The sequence below is a fragment of the Perognathus longimembris genome, chromosome 17 (genome assembly GCF_023159225.1).
Source record: "Perognathus longimembris pacificus isolate PPM17 chromosome 17, ASM2315922v1, whole genome shotgun sequence".
Taxonomy (NCBI): domain Eukaryota; kingdom Metazoa; phylum Chordata; class Mammalia; order Rodentia; family Heteromyidae; genus Perognathus; species Perognathus longimembris.
The window spans coordinates 45,570,907-45,591,447 of NC_063177.1; the positions used below are offsets into that span (position 1 = coordinate 45,570,907).

The window sequence follows — 20,541 nt, forward strand, 5'->3', positions numbered from 1 at the left end:
CCCTGAGCTTCTTTTTGCTCAAGACTAGCACGCTACCACTTGAGCCACAGCACCACTTCTGGCTTTTTCTGTGTATGTGGTGCTGAGGAATTGAACCCAGGGCTTTGTGTATCCTAGGCAAGCACTTTACCGCTAAGATATATTCCCAACTCCTAATTTTTTTTAAATTTGTAATGTCGTGTTTCATTTAAAAAATCACTCACAAAACAATTTGAGAAAAATTTGTTTATTTATATAGTCTAATAAAGATATTGGGGTCTGATCAGGAGCCATTGGCAACTGTTAGTTGTTTCTGCCAAAGGCAAATGATGATATTTAGCACAATTCTATCAGTCTTGAAACCTTTACAAATGCAGTGTGATTCACTCCATCTAAGTACATTATCAGCTAGAAAGGTTTGATCTTAATAGAGATAAACACACAAGACAGGTGCAGAAATCATCTTGATTTTAAGTGGAAGAAATTTTAGTTGATATTCTTGGCTCCTATTATCTAATCAGTTTGGTTTTACTCTTTCAAGCCTGTCTGTAATCAGATAAAGCATTCAGATCCTTGAGAACCAAGAGGACCATGGCCGGAATGCCTAGAGAAGTTAGCTTAGGGCTGTAACTGTGTTTTATAATAAGAGTACATCTCATGACTTGATTTCTAGGTGATCTGGTGTCCATTCTCCCAGATAGTTTACAGTGAGACAAAAGAAATGATGTCTTCCTCTCATCTGTTGCTGAAATATCTTGATCCAGGCCAGTCTATCTAGTGCCTCTGTCAAACAATATCGATTTTATTTTCCTTCCAATATTTGCTTTTGGTCCTGGACCAACCATCTAGTTGTGTTGGCATTCTTCAGAAGTGTCCTGCATTTTGCGCCAGATGACCTGAGTTACTGTTCTATTTGGAGAGACCTTTCATTCTTGTTGCTGAAAGGTACAGATGAGAGAGGAAAAGGTCAGCCTGTCCCATGCCTTCCTCATCTGCTGTGATGCCGTGGTTCAAAGTGGTAGAGCACTAGCCTTGAGCTGAAGAGCTCAAGGACAGTGCCCAGGCCCAGAGTTCAAGCCCTATGACCACCAACAACAAAAAATTGAAACATTTTTATTTTAAAAATCTACATATAATTGGCTTGGTGAAAAGTTTTAGTAACTTAATGTATGTGTAGATTGTGCAACTCTCATAATAGTCGGGATACAGAAAAGTATCATCACCCCCAAAACCTCCTTTATGCTATCATTTTAGTTAGGCTTCTCCACCTCATACCTGCTGATCACCTGAGGATACCATCTCTGTCTTGATCATTTCTCCTTTAAGAATGTTATATAAAGTGTATCATACAGTATGTATGCTTGTGAAACTAGTTTCCTTTACTTATAGTAAGGTTTTTGGAGAATGATCCAAGTTTTTGCATGTCTTTTCAGGGGGTTCCTTTTTCTGTTGTGAAACAATATTTCAGTTTGTCTATCCAGTCATTTGCTGAGGGATATTGGTTCCTGGTTTTAGCACTTTGGAGTAGAGTGGATGTATAACAGAATTTCATTTTGTTTTGTTTTTTGCTTTTATTTGGTGATGGCACTGAGATTTGAACTCAGCCGGCTTTGTGCTTACAAGACAGGTGCTCTACCCTTGGAGCTATTCCTCCAGACCTAGTGTGGCTATAAACATTTGTGTACAGATCTTTGTGTAAGTATAGTCCTCATTTCTTGAGGGTAGTTACTTTTTGGGTCATAGATAGTATAATATTTGACTCTGTAAGAAACTGCAGTTTGTTGGATTGCATCTCATCTATATCTATCTTATCTGTCTGTCTAATCTTTAAAGGAACCTGCAAACTCTTTTTCTAGAGTAGTGTGTACCACTAGCAGGGCATGAACAGTTGCAGTTAACTTCCATCATTTGGTGTTACTGATATTTCATTTTATTTTTTGTGATGCCAGGAATGCAACCCAGGGCTTTGAGCATGCATTCTACCTCTGAGTAACATATATATATATATATATCCTGTCTTTAGTTTGCATTTCTTTGATGGGTAATGATGTTGATTATCTTTTTTTTCTTCTTTTTAGTGCTGGTATTAGGGCTATAACTCAGGGCCTCTATTCCTTGCTTAGCGTTTTCATTCAAGGCAAGTCCTCTGCCACACTTTCAGTATTTTGCTGGTTTATTGGAGATAAGAGGATTGTGGAGGATGGTAATGTGCCTTAGTGGTAGAATGCTTGCCTAGTGAGCATGAAGCACCAGATAAATAGAAAAAGCCAGAAGTGGACCTGTGGTGGTGTGGTACAGAGCTAGACTTGAGCAAAAGAAGCTAAGGACAGTGCCTAGGCTCTGAGTTCAAGCCCCAGGACTGGCAAAAAAGAAAAAGGCTTGTGGACTTTTCTGCCCTGGACTGGTTTGAATCAACATCCTCATATCTTAGCCTCTTGAGTAGCTAAGATTGCAAGTATGAGCCACCAGCACTCATCTGTTTTTTTTTTTTTTTGGCCAGTTCTTGGGGCTTGAACTTAGGGCCTGAGAGCTGACCCTGGCTTCCTTTTGCTCAAGGCTAGCACTCTACCACTTGAGCCACAGCACCACTTCCAGCCTTTTCTGTTTATGTGGTGCTGAGGAATCTGCTACTAAGCCACATTCCCAGCCCCCTAATCAGCAGCTGCTCCTGCTGCTGCTGCTCCTCCTCCTCCTTCTTCTTCCTTCTTCCTCCTTCTTCCTCCTTCTTTCTTCTTCCACTGCTGCTTCTGCTTCTTCTGCTTCTTAGCAGCCTTTTTATATACTTATTTGCCATCATAATACCTTGGTGTGGAATGTCTAAAATCTTTGCCCTGTGTTTACTTGGGTTGTTTTCTTATTAATTTTGAGAGTTCTTTCCATCTTTAGACAAAAGTCTTGAATGAATACAGTTAAAACACTTAATGTGCATATATTGTCCAAGTAGAAATGTACTTATTAACCAACTAATGAAACAGTAAATCCCTCTGTATATTTGCAGGTATTTTCAGCTGGCTCTTTTCCTTCCACCCCCCCCCCCCCTTCTTCCTTTCTTCTATTATTCTATTGAAGATTGAAATCAAGACCTTGTACATGGCTGGGCAAATGCTCTACCACTGAGCCACATCCTAGACTTTTCCCATTCTTTTTTTTTTTTTTTTTTTTTTGGCCAGTCCTGGGCCTTGGACTCAGGGCCTGAGCACTGTCCCTGGCTTCTTCCCGCTCAAGGCTAGCACTCTGCCACTTGAGCCACAGCGCCGCTTCTGGCCGTTTTCTGTATATGTGGTGCTGGGGAATCGAACCTAGGGCCTCGTGTATCCGAGGCAGGCACTCTTGCCACTAGGCTATATCCCCAGCCCCTCTTTACATTCTTTATCTCATAGTGCAAAAACCATTAAAATTTGATAGAGTCCATGATGTATATTTTCTTTTTACTTCAAAGATTCAAAATTCTTATTGTTATTATAAAGGTGATAGTACAGGGCTATAGTTACAAAGTCAAGAGTTTCTTTTTTCTCTTTGGCCCGCCCTCCCTGCCTGCCTGCCTGCCTCCCTGCCTGCCTCCCTGCCTGCCTGCCTGCCTGCCTGCCTGCCTGCCTCCCTCCCTCCCTCCCTCCCTCCCTCCCTCCCTCCCTCCCTCCCTCCCTCCCTCCTTCCCTCCCTCCCTCCCTCCCTCTTTCCCTCCTTCCCTCCTTCCCTTTCTTCTCCCTCCCCCATGGGTTGTGGGGTTTGAACTCTGGGCCTAGGCGCTGTCCCTGAATCCTTTCTGCTCAGGGCTAGACTCTACCACTTGGAGCCCCAGTGCCACTTCAAGTTTTCTGGTGGAAGAGTCTTACAGACTTTTCTGCCCTGGCTAGCTTTGAACTGTGATTCTCAGATCTTAGCCTCCCGAACAAGTAGCTAGAATCAAAGGCATGAGCCACCAGTAGGCAACAAGAGTACCTTTCCTTTTGGAACGTGCCTCTTCCCTCAGTGTCACCCAGTTTTTCCCTCCCACCCCCACCTACAAGTTGTATAGCTCATTTCCAGTGAGTACCATTGCTGCTTTTGGTTACCCTTTGTCTCGCCTTTTCTGTGCCTTAATGAATTTTTAATTAGCTTTTTTTTTTGCCAGTCCCAGGGCTTGAACTCAGGGCTTGGGCACTGTCCATGAGCTTCTTTTTTGCTGAAGGCTAGCACTCTACCACTTGAGCCACAGCTCCACTTATAGCTTTTTCTGTTTATGTGGTATTGAGGAATCCAGTCCAGGGCTTTATGCATGCTAGGCAAGCACTCTCCCTCTAAGCCATATTCCCAGCCTAGCATATATTTTTAATTAGTATGTACAAAGGGAGAGTTTCTTTGTGTGACATTTCCATACATGCATACAATGTACCCCATAAACCTCATCGCCTCTGTCTCCTTTATTTCCTTTTTCTTCCTTTTTAGAACAATTTCAAGAGATCTTATCGTTCAGTTTTCATATATGCACATTAAGTGTTTTAACTGTATTCATCCTCATTGATCTTCCTACCTCCTATTGCCCCCTCCCTGCCTCTCTCATTCATTTTTAGTATACTATCAAGGGGGTTTACTATGTTATTTGCATGTGCACATATTAATTAGAATAACCAACCCTCTCTATTGCTCTCTTTCCCCATCACCTATCCCCTTAATAGCTCTCAGTGACATTCCTTATGTCATCTATCTTCATACACAGATGTAATGTATTGTGATACTACTCATTTTCCATCATTCCATTTCCTCTTCTTTCCCCAGTCCCATAGTTATAATAATCAAGCTCTATGTATATATGCATTGAACTCTAGATTCTGAAAATGAACAGAAACATGCAGCATTTGGCTTATTGAGCTCAGCTTGCTCAACATGATGATCTATAGCTCTCTCCACTTTTATTGCACTATGTTGCCCAGCTGTCCTCAAACTCACAATCTACCTTAGCCTTCTGAGTAGTTGAGATTACAGGTGTGCATCATTTGTGACTTATAACCCCAGCCAACTTATTCTTTTGTTGGATTGTGCTAAAATGAATTTTTTTTATTGTTATAAAGGTGATATACAGAGGGATTTACTGTTTCATTAGTTGGTTAATAAGTACATTTCTACTTGGACAATGTCACCCCTCCTTTTGCTCTCTCCTAGTTTTCTCTCCTGTCCCTGCCCATAAATTGTATTGTTGATTTTCAACACAGTTTTAGTGAATACCACTGTAAAATGAATTGATTTTGAAATGAGTTTTTATGCTATAAATATGGTAAAAAGTATCTTAGTGATGGCAAAGTTCTTATAAAGTTGATTTGTTGAGTATACAAAAATGATAAAAGGATCATTTTATGGGACAATGGTGCTGATTAGTCTTAAGGACACAGGACTTTTGCCTAACTAAAGAACATAATTGGCTAGGTTTATGTGTGTTTTCACATTTTTAAATGATAATTTAGCACAGTGTTATTTATTTGTTTGTTTTTGCTTTTTGGTGGTTTTTTTTTTTTTTTTTTTGGCCAGTCCTGGGGCTTGGACTCGGCCTGAGCACTGTCCCTGGCTTCTCTTTGCTCAAGGCTAGCACTCTGCCACTTGAGCCACAGCGCCACTTCTGGCCATTTTCTGTATATGTGGTGCTGGGGAATTGAACCCAGGGCCTCAGGTATACGAGGCGAGCACTCTTGCCACTAGGCCATATCCCCAGCCCGCACAGTGTTATTTATTTATTAATTTTTTTTTGCCAGTCCTGGGACTTGGACTCAGGACCTAAGCACTGTTCTGGCTTCTTTTTGCTCAAGGCTAGCACTCTGCCACTTGAGCCACAGTGCCACTTCTGGCCTTTTTGTGTATATGTGGTGCTGAGGAATCGAACCCAGGGCTTCATGTATATGAGGCAAGCACTCTTGCCACTACGCCATATTCCCAGCCCCAAGCACAGTGTTATTATGCAGAACTATATAGGAAATTAGTTTTTAACATTGTTCAAAGATCAAAGTGATAGAAATTTTCAGTTATTTTCATTGCTTTTGAGAGTGATTGAGTTTGAGGGACAGACATAGAGCCTTGATTGCTTGTTGGTTCAGAATTAGTGTCTGAATAAAACCAGGAGTTCCTGCAGATTGTGGGTTTGAACCCTGCTTTTGTGATTTGCAGTGTAATGGTGGCTATCTTACTATGTGCTTCAGTTTCCTCATCTGTGAATGGAAATGGTAATAACAATAGTATCCACTGTATAAAATAATTGTGAGGATTAAGTAAGATTTTTATAAATAGAATACACTAAAAAAATGTCAGGGAAGTAAAACAGGCTTTGTTTGGAAGTAGGTATCAATGGGAGGGGGAAGGGCTCATGGAGAGAGTGAATGAGGATGGAGAGAGTAGATGAGGTTAAATATGGTTAAAGCAGTTTATTTGCATATATAAAAATAACACTGAAACCTGTTAATGTTTTAAGAGGAGGGAGTGGGTAAAGGTGATGATAGAGAGGATGAGGTGGATCAGGATACATTAATGCATATTGTAATGAAACCTCCCTCGTACAATTAATGTATGCTAATAAAAAGGATTTTATACGTGTAGTCTTTCAGTAGCATCTGGCACACAGAAAGCATTCAGTAAATGTTAATAATGAGGTAGCTTTCTAATAAAGTTAAAACAGATGTGTTAGGATTGTATTTCAAGAGGTAGAATAACAAAATATACCAAGCTATTTGTCACCCATGCTTAATTGTTTTTTCTTTTCACACTTTACTGTTATTAGTAATCAATGGCTTAAGACCAGTGTTATTAATAATCATGTATATATACTGTTCTACAAGATAATTGCCAGCTCATTTGGTACTAATCATATTCTTTCTGATTAATTGGGAATGTCTTGGTTCAGCTATCTGAAATAACCTTAATTGGCTTTAACTCCATTTTCTCTCTATGAATAAACTGCCTTTTCTTGTATAGACTTTAGTTGCTGGCACTATATTCTACAAAGATGGCTTTATTATATTCAACTTGTAGCTTCTCAGATTTTGGTTTTAGCAGGAAAGAGTACTACTTGTCTCTTTCCTAGAAGTCTCACAAGTCTCTGATGTCTTACTGAGTCTTAAAGGGTTAAAGGTCGTTTTTCTTGAGTCAGTCCTTGTGTTGGGGACTGTGAAGCTCTGATTGGCCAGTTCCAGTCACATGGCACTCTTGTATCCCTGGTGAAGGGAAAGAATTTAGGTAGGGTGAACTTAAGCAGTGGGTGAGTCAAGTACAAGGTGCTTCTTCCTACATTGATTTGCTTGATGTGACTCAGTGCCTGAGACTTCCATGCCTCCCCATTCCCATGGGAGAGACTAGTAGCTCCATCCAGCTTGCTCAGTGTCTGCCCTTTGGAGTAGGCTCTTGGGTCTTGCTCCCAGGATTACATGTTATAGGTGAGGAATCTGTGTCCTAAACAAGGTTTTTACTACCCAGTGAAGTGTAGGGGAGCTGGACTGTTAGCCAGCTATTGTCCATTTAGTGTGGCCTGAGGTGTTTTTTCACTTCAGCAGTTTTATTTTATGTTGGAGAAAGCACTTTAGCTTCTTGAAGAAAGTGTAGTAAGGTCATGCTGTGTTCTGAAAAGCCAGAGTAGAAAAGTCTAAGCTGAGACTGCCTTGTGTTTCCATCTGCACTGTAGCAAAGTAGCCTTGAAAGTAATTAACAGACTTGATTAACAAGGGTAATTTTGTAGAAACCTTAGTATTCACTTCTGAGGCCAGGATCTGAACCTTATGCTTCAGAGACATCAACTGTAGTAGGTTAAGTCATTTCCCCAAATCTCCTGAAGTCAACAGTTCCTCTCTACTGCTGAGATCTCCCAGCTGATGGGCTTTCTGAGTAATGTTGACAGTATCTTTTTGATTGTCTCTCATACATGGTTATTTAGGGATTGGCCTTAACTAGTCACACAGAGATGTATTTATTTTTCCATTGCTCTTGCATATTCATTGCCTATTTATTGAAGTGGAGTAAACTGACAAAAACCATTCCTCTGTTAAGCAGGTGAAGTGCTTACATAGAATATTTTATTTTCTGTAAGTAACTGTACTATATGTTGAGTTGCTCCCATTTTTTGCAAATTGAAAATTTGGAAGTTTAGCACCATAAGCCACACTAACATTTACTGAGCACTTACCTGCTAGGGATTAAGCAGTTTATGGTGACAAAAGGTGGGGATTAGATGTGTTCTCCTCCACTGATAGATGGCTAATTGAGATTGTCACTGGTCAGTCCACTTGCCCCAGGTCACACAGCTCAGAGTGAGTGTTGCTTGCTGGTGTTTTCAGGGCAGATCCTTTGACTTTTAGTCTGAGCTCTGGATCACTGTGCTGCTTTTTTTCCAAGGGCAGACCCCAGCTTATGTAGTGGTAGTTGATTTGTCTAGGTGTGGGCTAGGAGTTCTGTAATGAAGGTTTGCTAATTCTAGGGTCTTTGGTATCCGCATTTATCTGTCTACTACTATTCCTGTTATCTAGTAAACAATACTATATATATCATTGTATAAACACTGCATGTTTGTCTAAATCAGTAATTCTCAATTATGGCTGGTTTGGTCCTCCAGAGCGACACTTGTTAACACAGAGAGACATTTTGGTTGTTACAAGCTGGGATGTGCTACAGGCATCTAGCAGGAAAAGAGACTAGAGCTGAGACATCCCACCCCCATACAAAGAATTATTCAGCCCCAAATATAATTGATGTCAAGTCTGGTCTACATCATAACTTAGCTATCTTGTAATGCCATTTTTATGTGTAAGGGGCAAAGTTACTATAATAAGCATTTTTGATTTTGGTTTGATAACTGATTTCATCCATCAGCACATGTTTTTATAAGGGGTACAAATACCAATTGTAACTTAAAAAATTTAAATCTTTAAACTAGAAATTATAGCTTACTGAGGGAAAGCTGAGAAAATTTAATGACAGGCCAAGTAAATGCTGTGGAATATTCTCTAAATATTTCTTGGGTTTTTAAAGTAACACGAATAAGGTTCATTTCTATATTAAAAGAATTTTAAAAATGTAAACATTTAAAACTGTAGGTTTTTTTTTGGGTGGGGGGAGGGTGCAGGTTATGGGTCTTGAACTCAGGGCCTGGGCACTGTCCTTGAGCTTTTTGTGCTCAAGGCTAGTACTCTACCACTTGAGCCACAGCTCTACTTCCCCTTTTCTATTGGTTAATTGGAAATAAAAGTCTCATAGATACCAGGTGCTGGTGGCTCTCACCTGTAATCCTAGCTACTCAGGAGGTTGAGATCTGAGGATAATGGTTCGAAGCCAGCCTGGGCAGAAAATTCTCTTTGAGACTCTTATCTCCGATTAACTGCCAGAATAGTAGAAGTGGTGCTGCCTCAAGTGGTAGAGGGCTAGCCTTGAGTACAAAGAGTCTCAGGGACAGTGTCCAGGTCCCGAGTTCAAGCCCCACAACTGACAATAACAACAATTAAAGTCTCATGGACTTTCTTGCCTGGGCTGGCTTTGAACTGTGACCCTCAGATCTCAGTCTGCTGAGTAGCTAGGATTACAGGCATGAGCCACCAGTGCCTAGCTAATACTGCAGTGTTTTGTTTTGTTTTTAACTAGTAGTGGGGCTTGAACTCTGAGCCTTGCACTTTCAGCTTCCTTGCTCATAGCTGGAGCTCTGCCAGTTGAGCCATGACCCTAGCCTGACATTTTACTGGTTAATTGGCTATAGAGTACCCAATTTTTCTTCTCTGGGCTGGCTGGCTTTGAACTGTGATTTATCTCAGCCTTTGAGTAGCTAATATAGCTGAGATTGAGCCACTGGTACATGGCTTAAAACATACTACAGTTTCTCAATCCATATTTTGTTTTGTTTTTTAGAACATTATATTATACCCCATCTGTATACTACGTATATCTAATAAAACGTTAGCAAATACTGTTGAAGTCTTTTTTGAACTCTTCCTTATTCCATTCCTTCATTATTTCTGCATCTTCTGATAAACCAACAGTCTCTCTAAAGGTAGAAGGCCTGGATCACTTTGGCTGCCTTTTATCCTGCTCCCTCTCTACTTCTGTCATTTGACTGTTGGCTAGCACCTTTCTCCCCTTAACCTTTACTTCAGTTTATGGCTGCAGAACAGCTTAGCAAAAGGAGAACCAGGTTATCAAGGAGTTAGCAGAATCAAAGCTGGGGAGGACAGCTGAAGCATACATGGAGACTGGAGAGAGCTGGGTCAGCAAGTACTGTGGGGTCAGGAGGAAGGTGGAAAGTTAGGAAGAACAAGAGTTTGTGGATACAGCAAGAGAAGTGGGCTACCAACTTGGTGGGGTGACAAGAGGCCAGCAAGAGCAGAGTTCTCACTCTTGTGAGACCATAAGATCGCCTGAATATCTGTTCTTGCCTCAGTGATGTTGCTGGAGCTGGAAAGAATCAGTCAGAGACAAGAACAGAAATCTGGACTCTCACTGTCTCTAATGTGGACTATTTAGTGGTCTGTTATTAGTGGCCATACCTGTTCTTCTAACCAGTTCTTCATTGAATGGATATTTGATAGATTCCCTCTTTTTGTTAATTTTAGTTTATTTTTATTAGCTTATATTAATTGTACCAGAGAAGGACTTCATTGTTGCATATCCACATATTTGTATTTCAATCAATCTCACCTTCTCTGTTACTTTCCCTTTTCCCTTTCCCCCTTCATAAAATAATTTCAGCAAGTTTCATTGTCTTATTTCTATAGTTGCAGATGATCTATTTCTATTTCAATCTTTTTCATCTTCTTTGATCCTTCTAACAAGAAGCCCAACTACCTCCTACTAGTACCCCTCCCCCACAGATCCTGTTTCTCTTTTCCCACCTTCCCACCCCATATTGATTAACTGCTTTCATTCAGGCTGTTTCCAAATATGCTTGCAATGCATTCTAAAATTATTCACTGTCTTTTTCCTTTTTCTCCCCCCCGCCCCCACTTTTCTCTCCCTTTCTCTTTTTGTGCCAGTATTGGAATTTGAACTCAGGGCCTGGCCACTGTCTTTGAGCTTCTTTGCTCAAGGCTAGCACTCTACGACTTGAGCCACAGTTCCCCTTCTGGCTTTTTGGTGGTTAATTTAAGGATTTTAGACTTTTTTTTGGTCTGGGCTGGCTTTGAACTGTGACCCGTAGATCTCAGCCTCATGAGTAGCTAGGATAACAGGTTCACACCTGTTGACACACAGTTGCCCTTTTTTTTGTTGTTGTTGTTTTTTTTTTTTTTTGCCAGTCCTGGGCCTTGGACTCAGGGCCTGAGCACTGTCCCTGGCTTCTTCCCGCTCAAGGCTAGCACTCTGCCACTTGAGCCACAGCGCCGTTTCTGGCTGTTTTCTGTATATGTGGTGCTGGGGAATCGAACCTAGGGCCTCGTGTATCCGAGGCAGGCACTCTTGCCACTAGGCTATATCCCCAGCCCCACAGTTGCCCTTTTTTAAGAGTCTCTTAGAATTATATTCTTATATACCTGGAGTTATGATTGTACATATCTATGAATATATATTGTCTTTTCAGTCTGGCTTCCACATAGGAGTGAAAACATTGGGACTTTGTTTTTTTGAGCTTGTCTTATTCAGTATGTTTTCCATTTGTGTCCGTTTTTCTGCAAATGACATAAATTTATTTCTCTTGGCTGTGTAATATTTAATAGAATATATAAAATATAACTTTATTCATTCACTTATTGTTGGCCATCTCAGCTGATTCTGTCATTTGGTTGTTGTCAATAATGTTGCCATAAACATCTCTATGCAGGTGTCTTTCTGGCATACTGTTTTTACTTTCTTTTGTTTATATGCCCAGTAGTGGTATGGCAAGCTCATAAGGAGGGCCTGTTTTTAGTCTTTTAAGGTAAATTTTCTCTTTACTTAAAATCTTCCCTGTGCTGCATCGCCAAGGGACAGGAGGTAGTCCACATTTCCTCCTGTTCCTGGGCCTTGTTTTAAGTGTGTTTCCCCCCCCCCCCTTGGTGATTTCACCTGAACTCTTCTCTGAAGTGCTCTCAATGTCATCTGTGCAATGAGCTCCTGTTCACCCCTGAAGGCCTGTCTTGCCTATAGGCAGACTGAGCAAGTCTTGTCATTGTTCCCTTATGCTTTGCCTCTTATAGTAAAATCTTAGTGTCTTGAAAGCAGTCTCCTCATGCTCTGTCTTTGCATTGGAGTTTGTTAGCAAAGGGCCTGGCTCTCAGGGAATGGTTCCTGAATTGTATTAATGGACAGACTACTCTTTGGTTTTAGCTAGTTTTTCACTTGGTGGGAAAAATTCTACAGAGCATTGATTTTGAGTTTCTACAATCACAGTCACAGAATTGTGAGACTAATGTTGGGAGACTGAAACTTGACAGTAAGGTGGGGAAACATAAACCATATGTATCTTTGGTCAAAACAACGGAATTCTCCATGCTTTGTTGTACTTGGCACTATTCAAAGTCTTGTTCCATTTCTAACTTGGATATATTGCTGGTATGATCCTGACTTATGGTTGATGTTTTGACATGGATCTTGGTAAAGACTTTAATATAAATAAGGAGTTTAGATTTTGTAATATTAGTACCCGCTGCCTAGCTAGGACTTTGATCAGGAGACTAGTTAAAAAAAACTTCAGGTAGGTAATTTAGCTGGTAGAGATAGTATTGATGCTAGGATTTATAATTACTAATTGTTTAAAGTCTCTTACCTGTTCTTTTCCTCTGTCTCTAGGATTTTTGTCCCTGAGTCATGGAAGACAGAAGAGCTGAGAAGTCATGTGAACAAGCATGCGAGTCACTGAAGAGGCAGGACTATGACATGGCCCTCAAGTACGGCACAGAGGCCCTCCTTTCTCTTGGCCAGTACTCCATGGCAGACCTCACAGAGCCGTGTCCATTGGAGATAGAGCGCATCAAAATCGAAAGTCTTCTTTACAGAATTGCCTCATTTTTGCAGCTAGTAAGTACATATTGTTGGTTTGATAATGTGGAGTCATGTGAATGGTTCTTTCATTGAGAGAGGACTATTTCTAGTCATTCCATATATATATATGTAGGTCAGCTAGTTGGCCAGAGTATTCGCCAGACATATTTGGCAAATAATTTTGTTTTTAGACTTTGAAGATTGTGGTACATCATTTGGGATTATTCATTCATCAAATAGTTTTGAGGGCATACTATGTAATAAACACTGGTTCAGGAGCTTAGTAAATGTATTGATGAAAGAGATCTCTTGATGGAACTTTGTCTAGTGTGGGGATAGGCGCAAAGCAATTTGTAAGTAAGTAAACACTATAGGTAAATAGCATGACAAAAGGAAAACAGGACACAGGACATTGGTAGTACTGGGGTTGACGATGGGGTTGGAGTTCTACCTAGAGTAGTCAAGCCTTGTTGAGAAGGCAATGAGAGTCACATGGAGGACTGGAGAAAAAGCATCAGAGTGGTTAGAGCAAAGACACTGAGGCAGATTAGAAGCATGCTTGCTATGTTTAAGGATAGTTAGGTGCTGGTACCATAGCTACTTGGGTAGGCAGAAATTAGGAATCATGATTCAAACCCAGCCTGGCCAAAAAGAAGTTCACAAGACTCCATCATCTACCAATTGATTGCTGTTGTGGTTTCTGCCTGCTATCCCAGTTATGGGGAATACACATGGCTGGGTGCAGTGGTACATGTCTGTCATTCCCAAGTGACTCCAGGAAGCACAGTCAGAGAATTGTAGCCCAGGCAGGTTGGGCATAAAGTGAGACTTTTGAAACTTACCAATGCAGAAAAAGGCCTGAAGGTGTGGCTCTTGTGATAGTGTGCCTGCCGAGTAAGTGCAAGGCCCTGAGTTCTGACCCCAGTATTGCTAATAAAACCCCAACAAAGAACAGCTAGGAGGTCAGTGTGGGTGCTGGAATATGGTGCACAAAGGGGAAAGGAAAAGAGCAGAGCTCATGGGGCCTGCTAGTCATCCTCAGGGTTTTTGCTCTCTTTTTGTGTGAGGCAAGGGTCTGTTACAAAGTTTGAACAGAGCTGACATAATTTTAGTTCATCAGGATCCCTATGACTTGTGTTGAAAATAGTCTGTAAAGGAATTAGAGTAGAGGCAAGGTGACTTGTTTGGAGACTATTAGAATAATCCAGGCTAGAGGTGACAGTGACTCATCCCCAAATGGGAGTAGTGGAGCTAGTGAGAAGTTACTAGTTCAAAGGCAGCAAATAAGCAAGAGCTGTTACAGTCGTTTACCTGGACATTTTTTTCTTCTCTGAACAATTAGAAGAATAAGAAGATGAGGTTTGCAAGCTCAGTTTTGTACCTTTGGAGTTTGAGATGTTGTTTAGTTGTCTAGCTGGAGATTCTGAGTGAACAGTCAGATACACAGCTGTGGAATTTGGGGTAGTCTGGGGCTATAGATGGTAAACAGAGTGAAAACCTGGGGAAAATTCCGGGGGAAGAGAGAATCAGTGTGGTGTTAAAATGTGGAACAGTAGGGGAGAGGAGAACCTGGTAGAGCAGCCCGAGGAGTAGCTGTGAGGAAAAGGAAAAGCTAAGAGCCAGGTTCCTGAGAGCTGAGTAAAGAAAGTTTTTTGGGCTGGAGGCTTGTCTCAAAACAGTAGAGTGCCTGCCTAGAAAATGTGAGGCTCTGAGTTTAGTCCTCAGCATTTGCAAAAAGAAAAATATCCTGCATGAGAGTTAGTGAATATTCATCAGCGTCAGTGACTGCCACTGAGGCTATAGCAATGTCTCAGTGGGTACATGTGAGTGTAAGTGAATCTGACTGTGAGAGTGGGTGACTATGGGAGAAACTTTCTTGGAGCAAAATGGGTCTGAGTAAAAGGGACCTAGGAGAAGATCAGGGGAAGAAAGTATATATGTAACATGAGCATCTCTGGAGGAGTTCTTACAATCTTTGAGGAAGTGCCAAAAAGGGGGTGGGGGGAGGGCAAAAGGGCAAAAGGTGTAGATAGAAGTGAAATCAAGAGAATAATTCCTCAGATAGGAGAAATAGCAGCATATTTGTTTATGGGAATGAATTGATTAAAGGAAACAGTCGATGGGGGGGAAAATAGAAGAGGCATGCGTGGGAAATGGTTCTCAAGTAGGCAGAAGAGCGAGTGCACAGCCGTGGGATTGGCTCAGAAACAAGCACAGATAGTTCATCTGGGAACAACTGGAGCAGAGAGACTGGCACACAGGTAGACACAGTGTGATGGTTGGTGGAAATTCTCTTCTTGTCCCTCCAGTTTTCTTAGTCAAGCCCCTGGCTGAGAAGTGTGTATGTGGGGATTGTGGCTAGTTGAGCGAGAGGTTAGGTTGTTCATGTGTAGGGTGTTGTGTAATCTTCACAGTGCACAGATGTTAGCTCTGCCTGTGAATATTAAATTTACAACATTCCTGCTTCAGCTTTGAAACAAAGCCTTAACTTCTCTTTGGCAATATCTCTCTTATGTTTAACAGCCCTTAATTTTAAGGGCTTAAACTTACCATATGTCTTAATTTTATTTTGTGTCTTTTGTTTTGCAGAAAAACTATGGACAAGCTGATGAAGATTGTAGGCATGGTATGTTTAAAAACAGGATTCTTCTGATTTGAATATTTTGAATTTAACTGAGCAGTGTTTAAGGTTTGATTTTTTTTTTTTCCCCTGCTAATTTCAAAAGTTATAACTATAGCCCTATTTACTTGGGTATTTAAAATCTGGAGGATTGGGTAGAAAAATCCATGAGATCTGGACACAGGTGGCTTATGCCTCTTCCAGCCTTTTCTGTTTATGTAGTACTGAGGAATTGAACCTAGGGCTTCATGTATGCTAGGCAAGCTCTCTATCACTAAGCCACTTGATGAACTGACATCAGTCAAGGGCTACTTTTTTTTTTTTGGCTAGTCCTGGGGCTTGAACTTAGGGCCTGAGCACTGTCCCTGAGCTTCTTTTGCTCAAGGCTAGCACTCTACCACTTGAGCCATAGTGCCACTTCCAGCTTTTTCTGTGTATGTGGTACTGAGGAATCGAATCCAGGGCTTCATGCATGCTAGGCAAGCACTCTACCACTAAGCCACCTTCCTAGCCCTACATTTCTTAAATGTGGTCTCTTACTGGCCTGAACTACTCATTCAAACTTTTTCTTTTGGTAGGTCATGGGGCTTGAACTAAGGGCCTAGGTGCTGTCCCTGAGCTTCTTCCCGCAAGGCGCTAGCACTTTACCACTTTGAGTACCACTTACAGTTTTCTGGAAAAAAAAAGATGAACCAACAGTTATTGGGCACTGTGGTTTGAACTCAGAACTCTGTACTATCTCAGCTCTATCACTTGAGCTATTCCTCTATTTATGCTTTTTTTTTTTTTTTTTTGCTGTCGTGGGGCTGGGCTCTGTCCCTGAGCTCTTTTGCTCAAGGCTAGCACTCTACCACTCTTAGCCATAGCTTCAGTACTAGTTTTCTGGTGGTTAATTGGAGATAAGAGTCTCATGGACTTTCCTGTCTGGGCTGGCTTTGAAAGACACCTGGATCAAATTTTAGCCTCCTGAGTAGCTAGGATTACAGTGAACCACCAGTGTCTGGCTCTTCTTTAAATCTTATGAATCTATAGTATATATTTCTCTGATGTATTGAACATAATTTAACCATTCTTTGAAGCAAGGGTCACAAGGCCTTTTGTGACCCTTGCTTCAAAGAATGGTAATGGCTTGGGAGTTAAATTAGAAATAGTGCCAGGTGTCAGTGGTTCAAGCCTGTAATCCTAGCTACTCAGGAGCCTGAGATCTGAGGATCATGGTTCAAAGCCAGCCTTGAGTTCAAACACTATGACGGACAAGAAAAAAACAGAACTAGAAATATCTAGTATAGCTTTCCTTCAAAGCATCTTTGGATATTAAAAAATAACTATATTTAAAAAATATATATTAGTGGGAGCTGGGAATATGGCTTAGTGGTAGAGTGCTCGCCTTGCATGCATGAAGCCCTGGGTTCAATTCCTCAGCACCACATAAACAGAAAAAGCCAGAAGTGGAGCTGTGGCTCAAGTGGTAGAGTGCTAGCCTTGAGCAAAAAGGTAGCCAGGGACAGTGCTGTAAGTTAATGTACTGTCTGACTCTTCCTTAATATTTCCTTCTTTGATGCAGTTTATTAAACTATTTCCTGTATTAATGAGCTCCCAGGTAGTTCTTCTTTTCTAGCTTATTAGAAAGCATCCTATAGCGAACATATATTCTTTCTTATCGTTGCCTTAAAAAGTGGATTTCTAGATTAAGGACTTTGTATAATTAGTATTATTATAGAGACTGTCAGATTATTTTCAAATGTATGTAGCCTCAGTAATAGCTGACCACCTGTTCCATATAATCTGAAACCTGTCAGTCGTGAAATCTGCCAGTCTCACATGTGAGAAACAGCCCCTCTTTCTTTGGTTTTCTCTAGTAAAGTTGATACAGTCTTCTCATTTTGGAGGTGTGCACAATTTGGGAGGAGTTACAGAAAAGTGTTGTTGAAAGAACTTGTAGGAAAATGTTGCGTTCGTCTGTTGCTTTACTTAGTATTTTAACTTTATGTTCTATTTTAGAAGAGATGCATTACAAGATGCAGTTCAGGCAGTGCTGAGATGATGTTGTCATGACGGGTGCTGTGGGGGGGGGGCGGAGTGGGCATTGGAGTGCAGCTGGGGAATATAGTAATCTCTTTGACCCACTAATCTCAGTTCTGGGATACTGTCTGGAGTAAATATCCAAAGAGAGTCATATGTAGAGTAGTGTTCATTGCTGCAGAGCTGTGTGTAAAAGTGAGAACTAATTGGCTAGAAATTTCATTCTATACATTCCATGTGCTCTTTTATGTGCTAAGTAACTTGGAAAGTAGTCATTTTAAAAGTTAATACAAAAATATGTATGGGGCTGGGAATGTGACTTAGTGGTAGAGTGCTTTCCTTGCATGCCTGAAGGCCTGGGAAGATTCCTCAGCACCACATAAACAGAAAAAGCTGGAAGTGGCACTGTGGCTCAAGTGATAGAGTGCATTGAGCAAAACGAAGCCAGGGATAGTGCTCAGGCCCTGAGTTCAAGCCCCAGGACTGGTAAAACAAACAAACAAAAAACCCATGTATGATAGAGTTGTTTTATGTACACATTTGGGAGTATTGGTTAAGATTATGCCTGCAGGTATAGAATTTTTTTGTTGTTTTTTTTGGCCAGTCCTGGGCCTTGAACTCAGGGCCTGAGCACTGTCCCTGGCTTCTTTTTGCTCAGGGCTAGCACTCTGCCACTTGAGCCACAGCGCCACTTCTGGTCATTTTCTGTATATGTGGTGCTGGGGAATCGAACCCAGGGCCTCATGTATACAAGGTAAGCACTCTTGCCACTAGGCCATATCCCCAGCCCCAGGTATAGAATTTTGATATTACATTTTTTTTCAACTTTCAGCAACATTATTTATGTATAAAATAAAATGGTTAGGTATAAACAGCAAGGGTAGAAGCTTGTTGGGTCTCTGTTAATTATTACCCTGCTTAGTGTTAACTGAGAGAGATGCTTCCAGGGTCAGTTCTGGATAGCTACTATGTTAGTGTGCCTGACCACTGACTTCTCATTTGTTTTCTATGTATAACATAGTTGTCTTTTTGTTTTGTTTTGTTTTGTTTTGTTCCAGTTTGTTTTTGATCTATCATGGGGCTTGAACTCAGAGCCTGTCCCTGAGCTCTTATGTTACCACTTTGAGGGACAGCTTCACTTTCGGTTTTTGAGTAGTTAGTTGGAGATAAGAGTCTCGCAGGGACTTTTCTGCCTGGGCTGGCTTCAGACTACGATCCTCAGATCTCAGCCTCCTGAGTAACTAGGATTATAGGTGTGAGCCACTGGTGTCTAGCTATAGTTTTTTAAAATTTTAAATTAGCATATATTAGCTGTACAAGGACGATTTCATTGTGACATATCCATACAATGTGTACAATAATATCGCTATCAGTGTCACCCCTTGTTAAAACTTTTTCATTGCCCTATTCCATAAAACACTTCAACAAGTTTTTTTTTTTAATTTTCCTATGTGCAAATGAACTGTGTGGACCATCATATTCATTCTTATTTACCTCTTTGTTAGCTCTTCCCTTTCCCACTGGTGCTCACCCCAACCATCTGTGTCTATGTCATTACTTTTGTGCCATTCTTTTTCTTTTTAATGTGTATTTAATATACTAAGAGATTTAACTTTAGGGGAAGTGATTTTAGTTTTCTCCATTTAGTAGGATTTTAGTTATAGGCTTCTCGTCTATAGTCTTTATTAAGTTCAGGTACATTCATTCTATTCCTAGTTTTTTCATATCTCTTGTCATAAAAGGATGGTGAAAATGTTCAATGAATAGGATAACAGTGCTTAGAATATTTCAGGTGAGGCCTTCTGAAATATTTTATCACATTGTATTATCAGTTTTACAGATGAGGAAACAGATTTTTTGAGATGAAGTAACCTTTTAAGAATACAGAGTAATCAAGAATGGGACTGTGGTTGTGAGCTAAAAGCCCGCACTATGTTTCTCTACTCTTAGCTGTTACCAGTGGATATGTTAGCCGCTTGTAGACATGACAAACCTGGTGGAAGAGGCAGAAAAGCCTTTTCTTTTATTCTAGAAGTGTAAATGTTGAGGTTCAGAATTACTTCATCATTACTGAAGTAGGGTAATAATTTTGCTCCTCAGACTCCTAATCCATCTATTGTTTTATCTAATTACCATGCTTTTAAGATAGTGATACAGGTCAGTTATGCTTCTTCATGCATTATCCTTTAGCTCTAGGGAGTATTTATTTCTCTGTTTTTCCAATAGAAATTAGAAGTTCTAAATCTTTAAATCATAGATTCGAAGGACTTTTTGAAAATAGTACAGAAAGACTCCATGTCCTATAGTATAATATTAAAACGAAGTAATTAATATTAGGTTATATATGTATGATATTGCCATTTTATCACATGTAGAAGATTCATGTTGCCGTGAGCCAATCAAGGTTCAGAACTGCTTCATCAGTACTCCTTGTAGTCATAATCACCTTGCCTCACCATCCCCTAACCTTTATAATTACACCTACCACTGTGCCTATCATCCCTAGTCCTTATAGTCAGCCTCACCCCCACCATCTAACCCTTATAGCCACTTCTACCCTGTCTCCCCACCATCCCTCACCACTGTCTGTGACCCTTTGCAGCTACTGTTCTGCTCTTCATCTTGAATATTTTGACATTTTGCCAGTATTATGATTCATATAGTATGGGCTCTTTAGAAATGCCTATTTTCACTCACATAGTGCCCTTGAGATCCGTTCAAGTCATGTGTATCAATAGTTCAGTTTTACAAAGAGGTTACTATTCCATAAGTCAGCTAATGAGAGTACAGTGCTTCCTGGACAATGTTTGGATAATAAATGGCTCTATTCTTAAGCCATATCCCTAGCCCTTGACTTTTACTGTTAATTTTTTCATAATGCTTATTAATTGTTTTAAATAAATGTTTATGATTTTGTCATCCAGCAAATTAAAGGCAAAAACAATGAAGTAAGGGAGGGAGTGCCTGAGTAAGGGGTTTCCACATCAGGATTACCCTTCAGGGCTTCAAACAAGATGGCGTGATGATGTTAAGTT

General features: G+C 40.6%; 1 protein-coding gene across 4 annotated transcripts in view; it reads left to right on the top strand.

Moving 5' to 3' along the window:
• The window catches only part of Helz (helicase with zinc finger), a 146,815-nt gene that overhangs the window by 20,094 nt on the left and 106,180 nt on the right, over positions 1-20,541 (top strand). For all 4 annotated transcript variants that reach the window (XM_048366932.1, XM_048366935.1, XM_048366933.1 and 1 more), the window contains 2 exons: positions 12,673-12,900; positions 15,454-15,490. In XM_048366932.1, coding sequence (XP_048222889.1) covers positions 12,691-12,900; positions 15,454-15,490 — 247 coding nt within the window. In that variant the 5' untranslated portion in view covers positions 12,673-12,690. The remainder of the gene's footprint in view (positions 1-12,672; positions 12,901-15,453; positions 15,491-20,541) is intronic.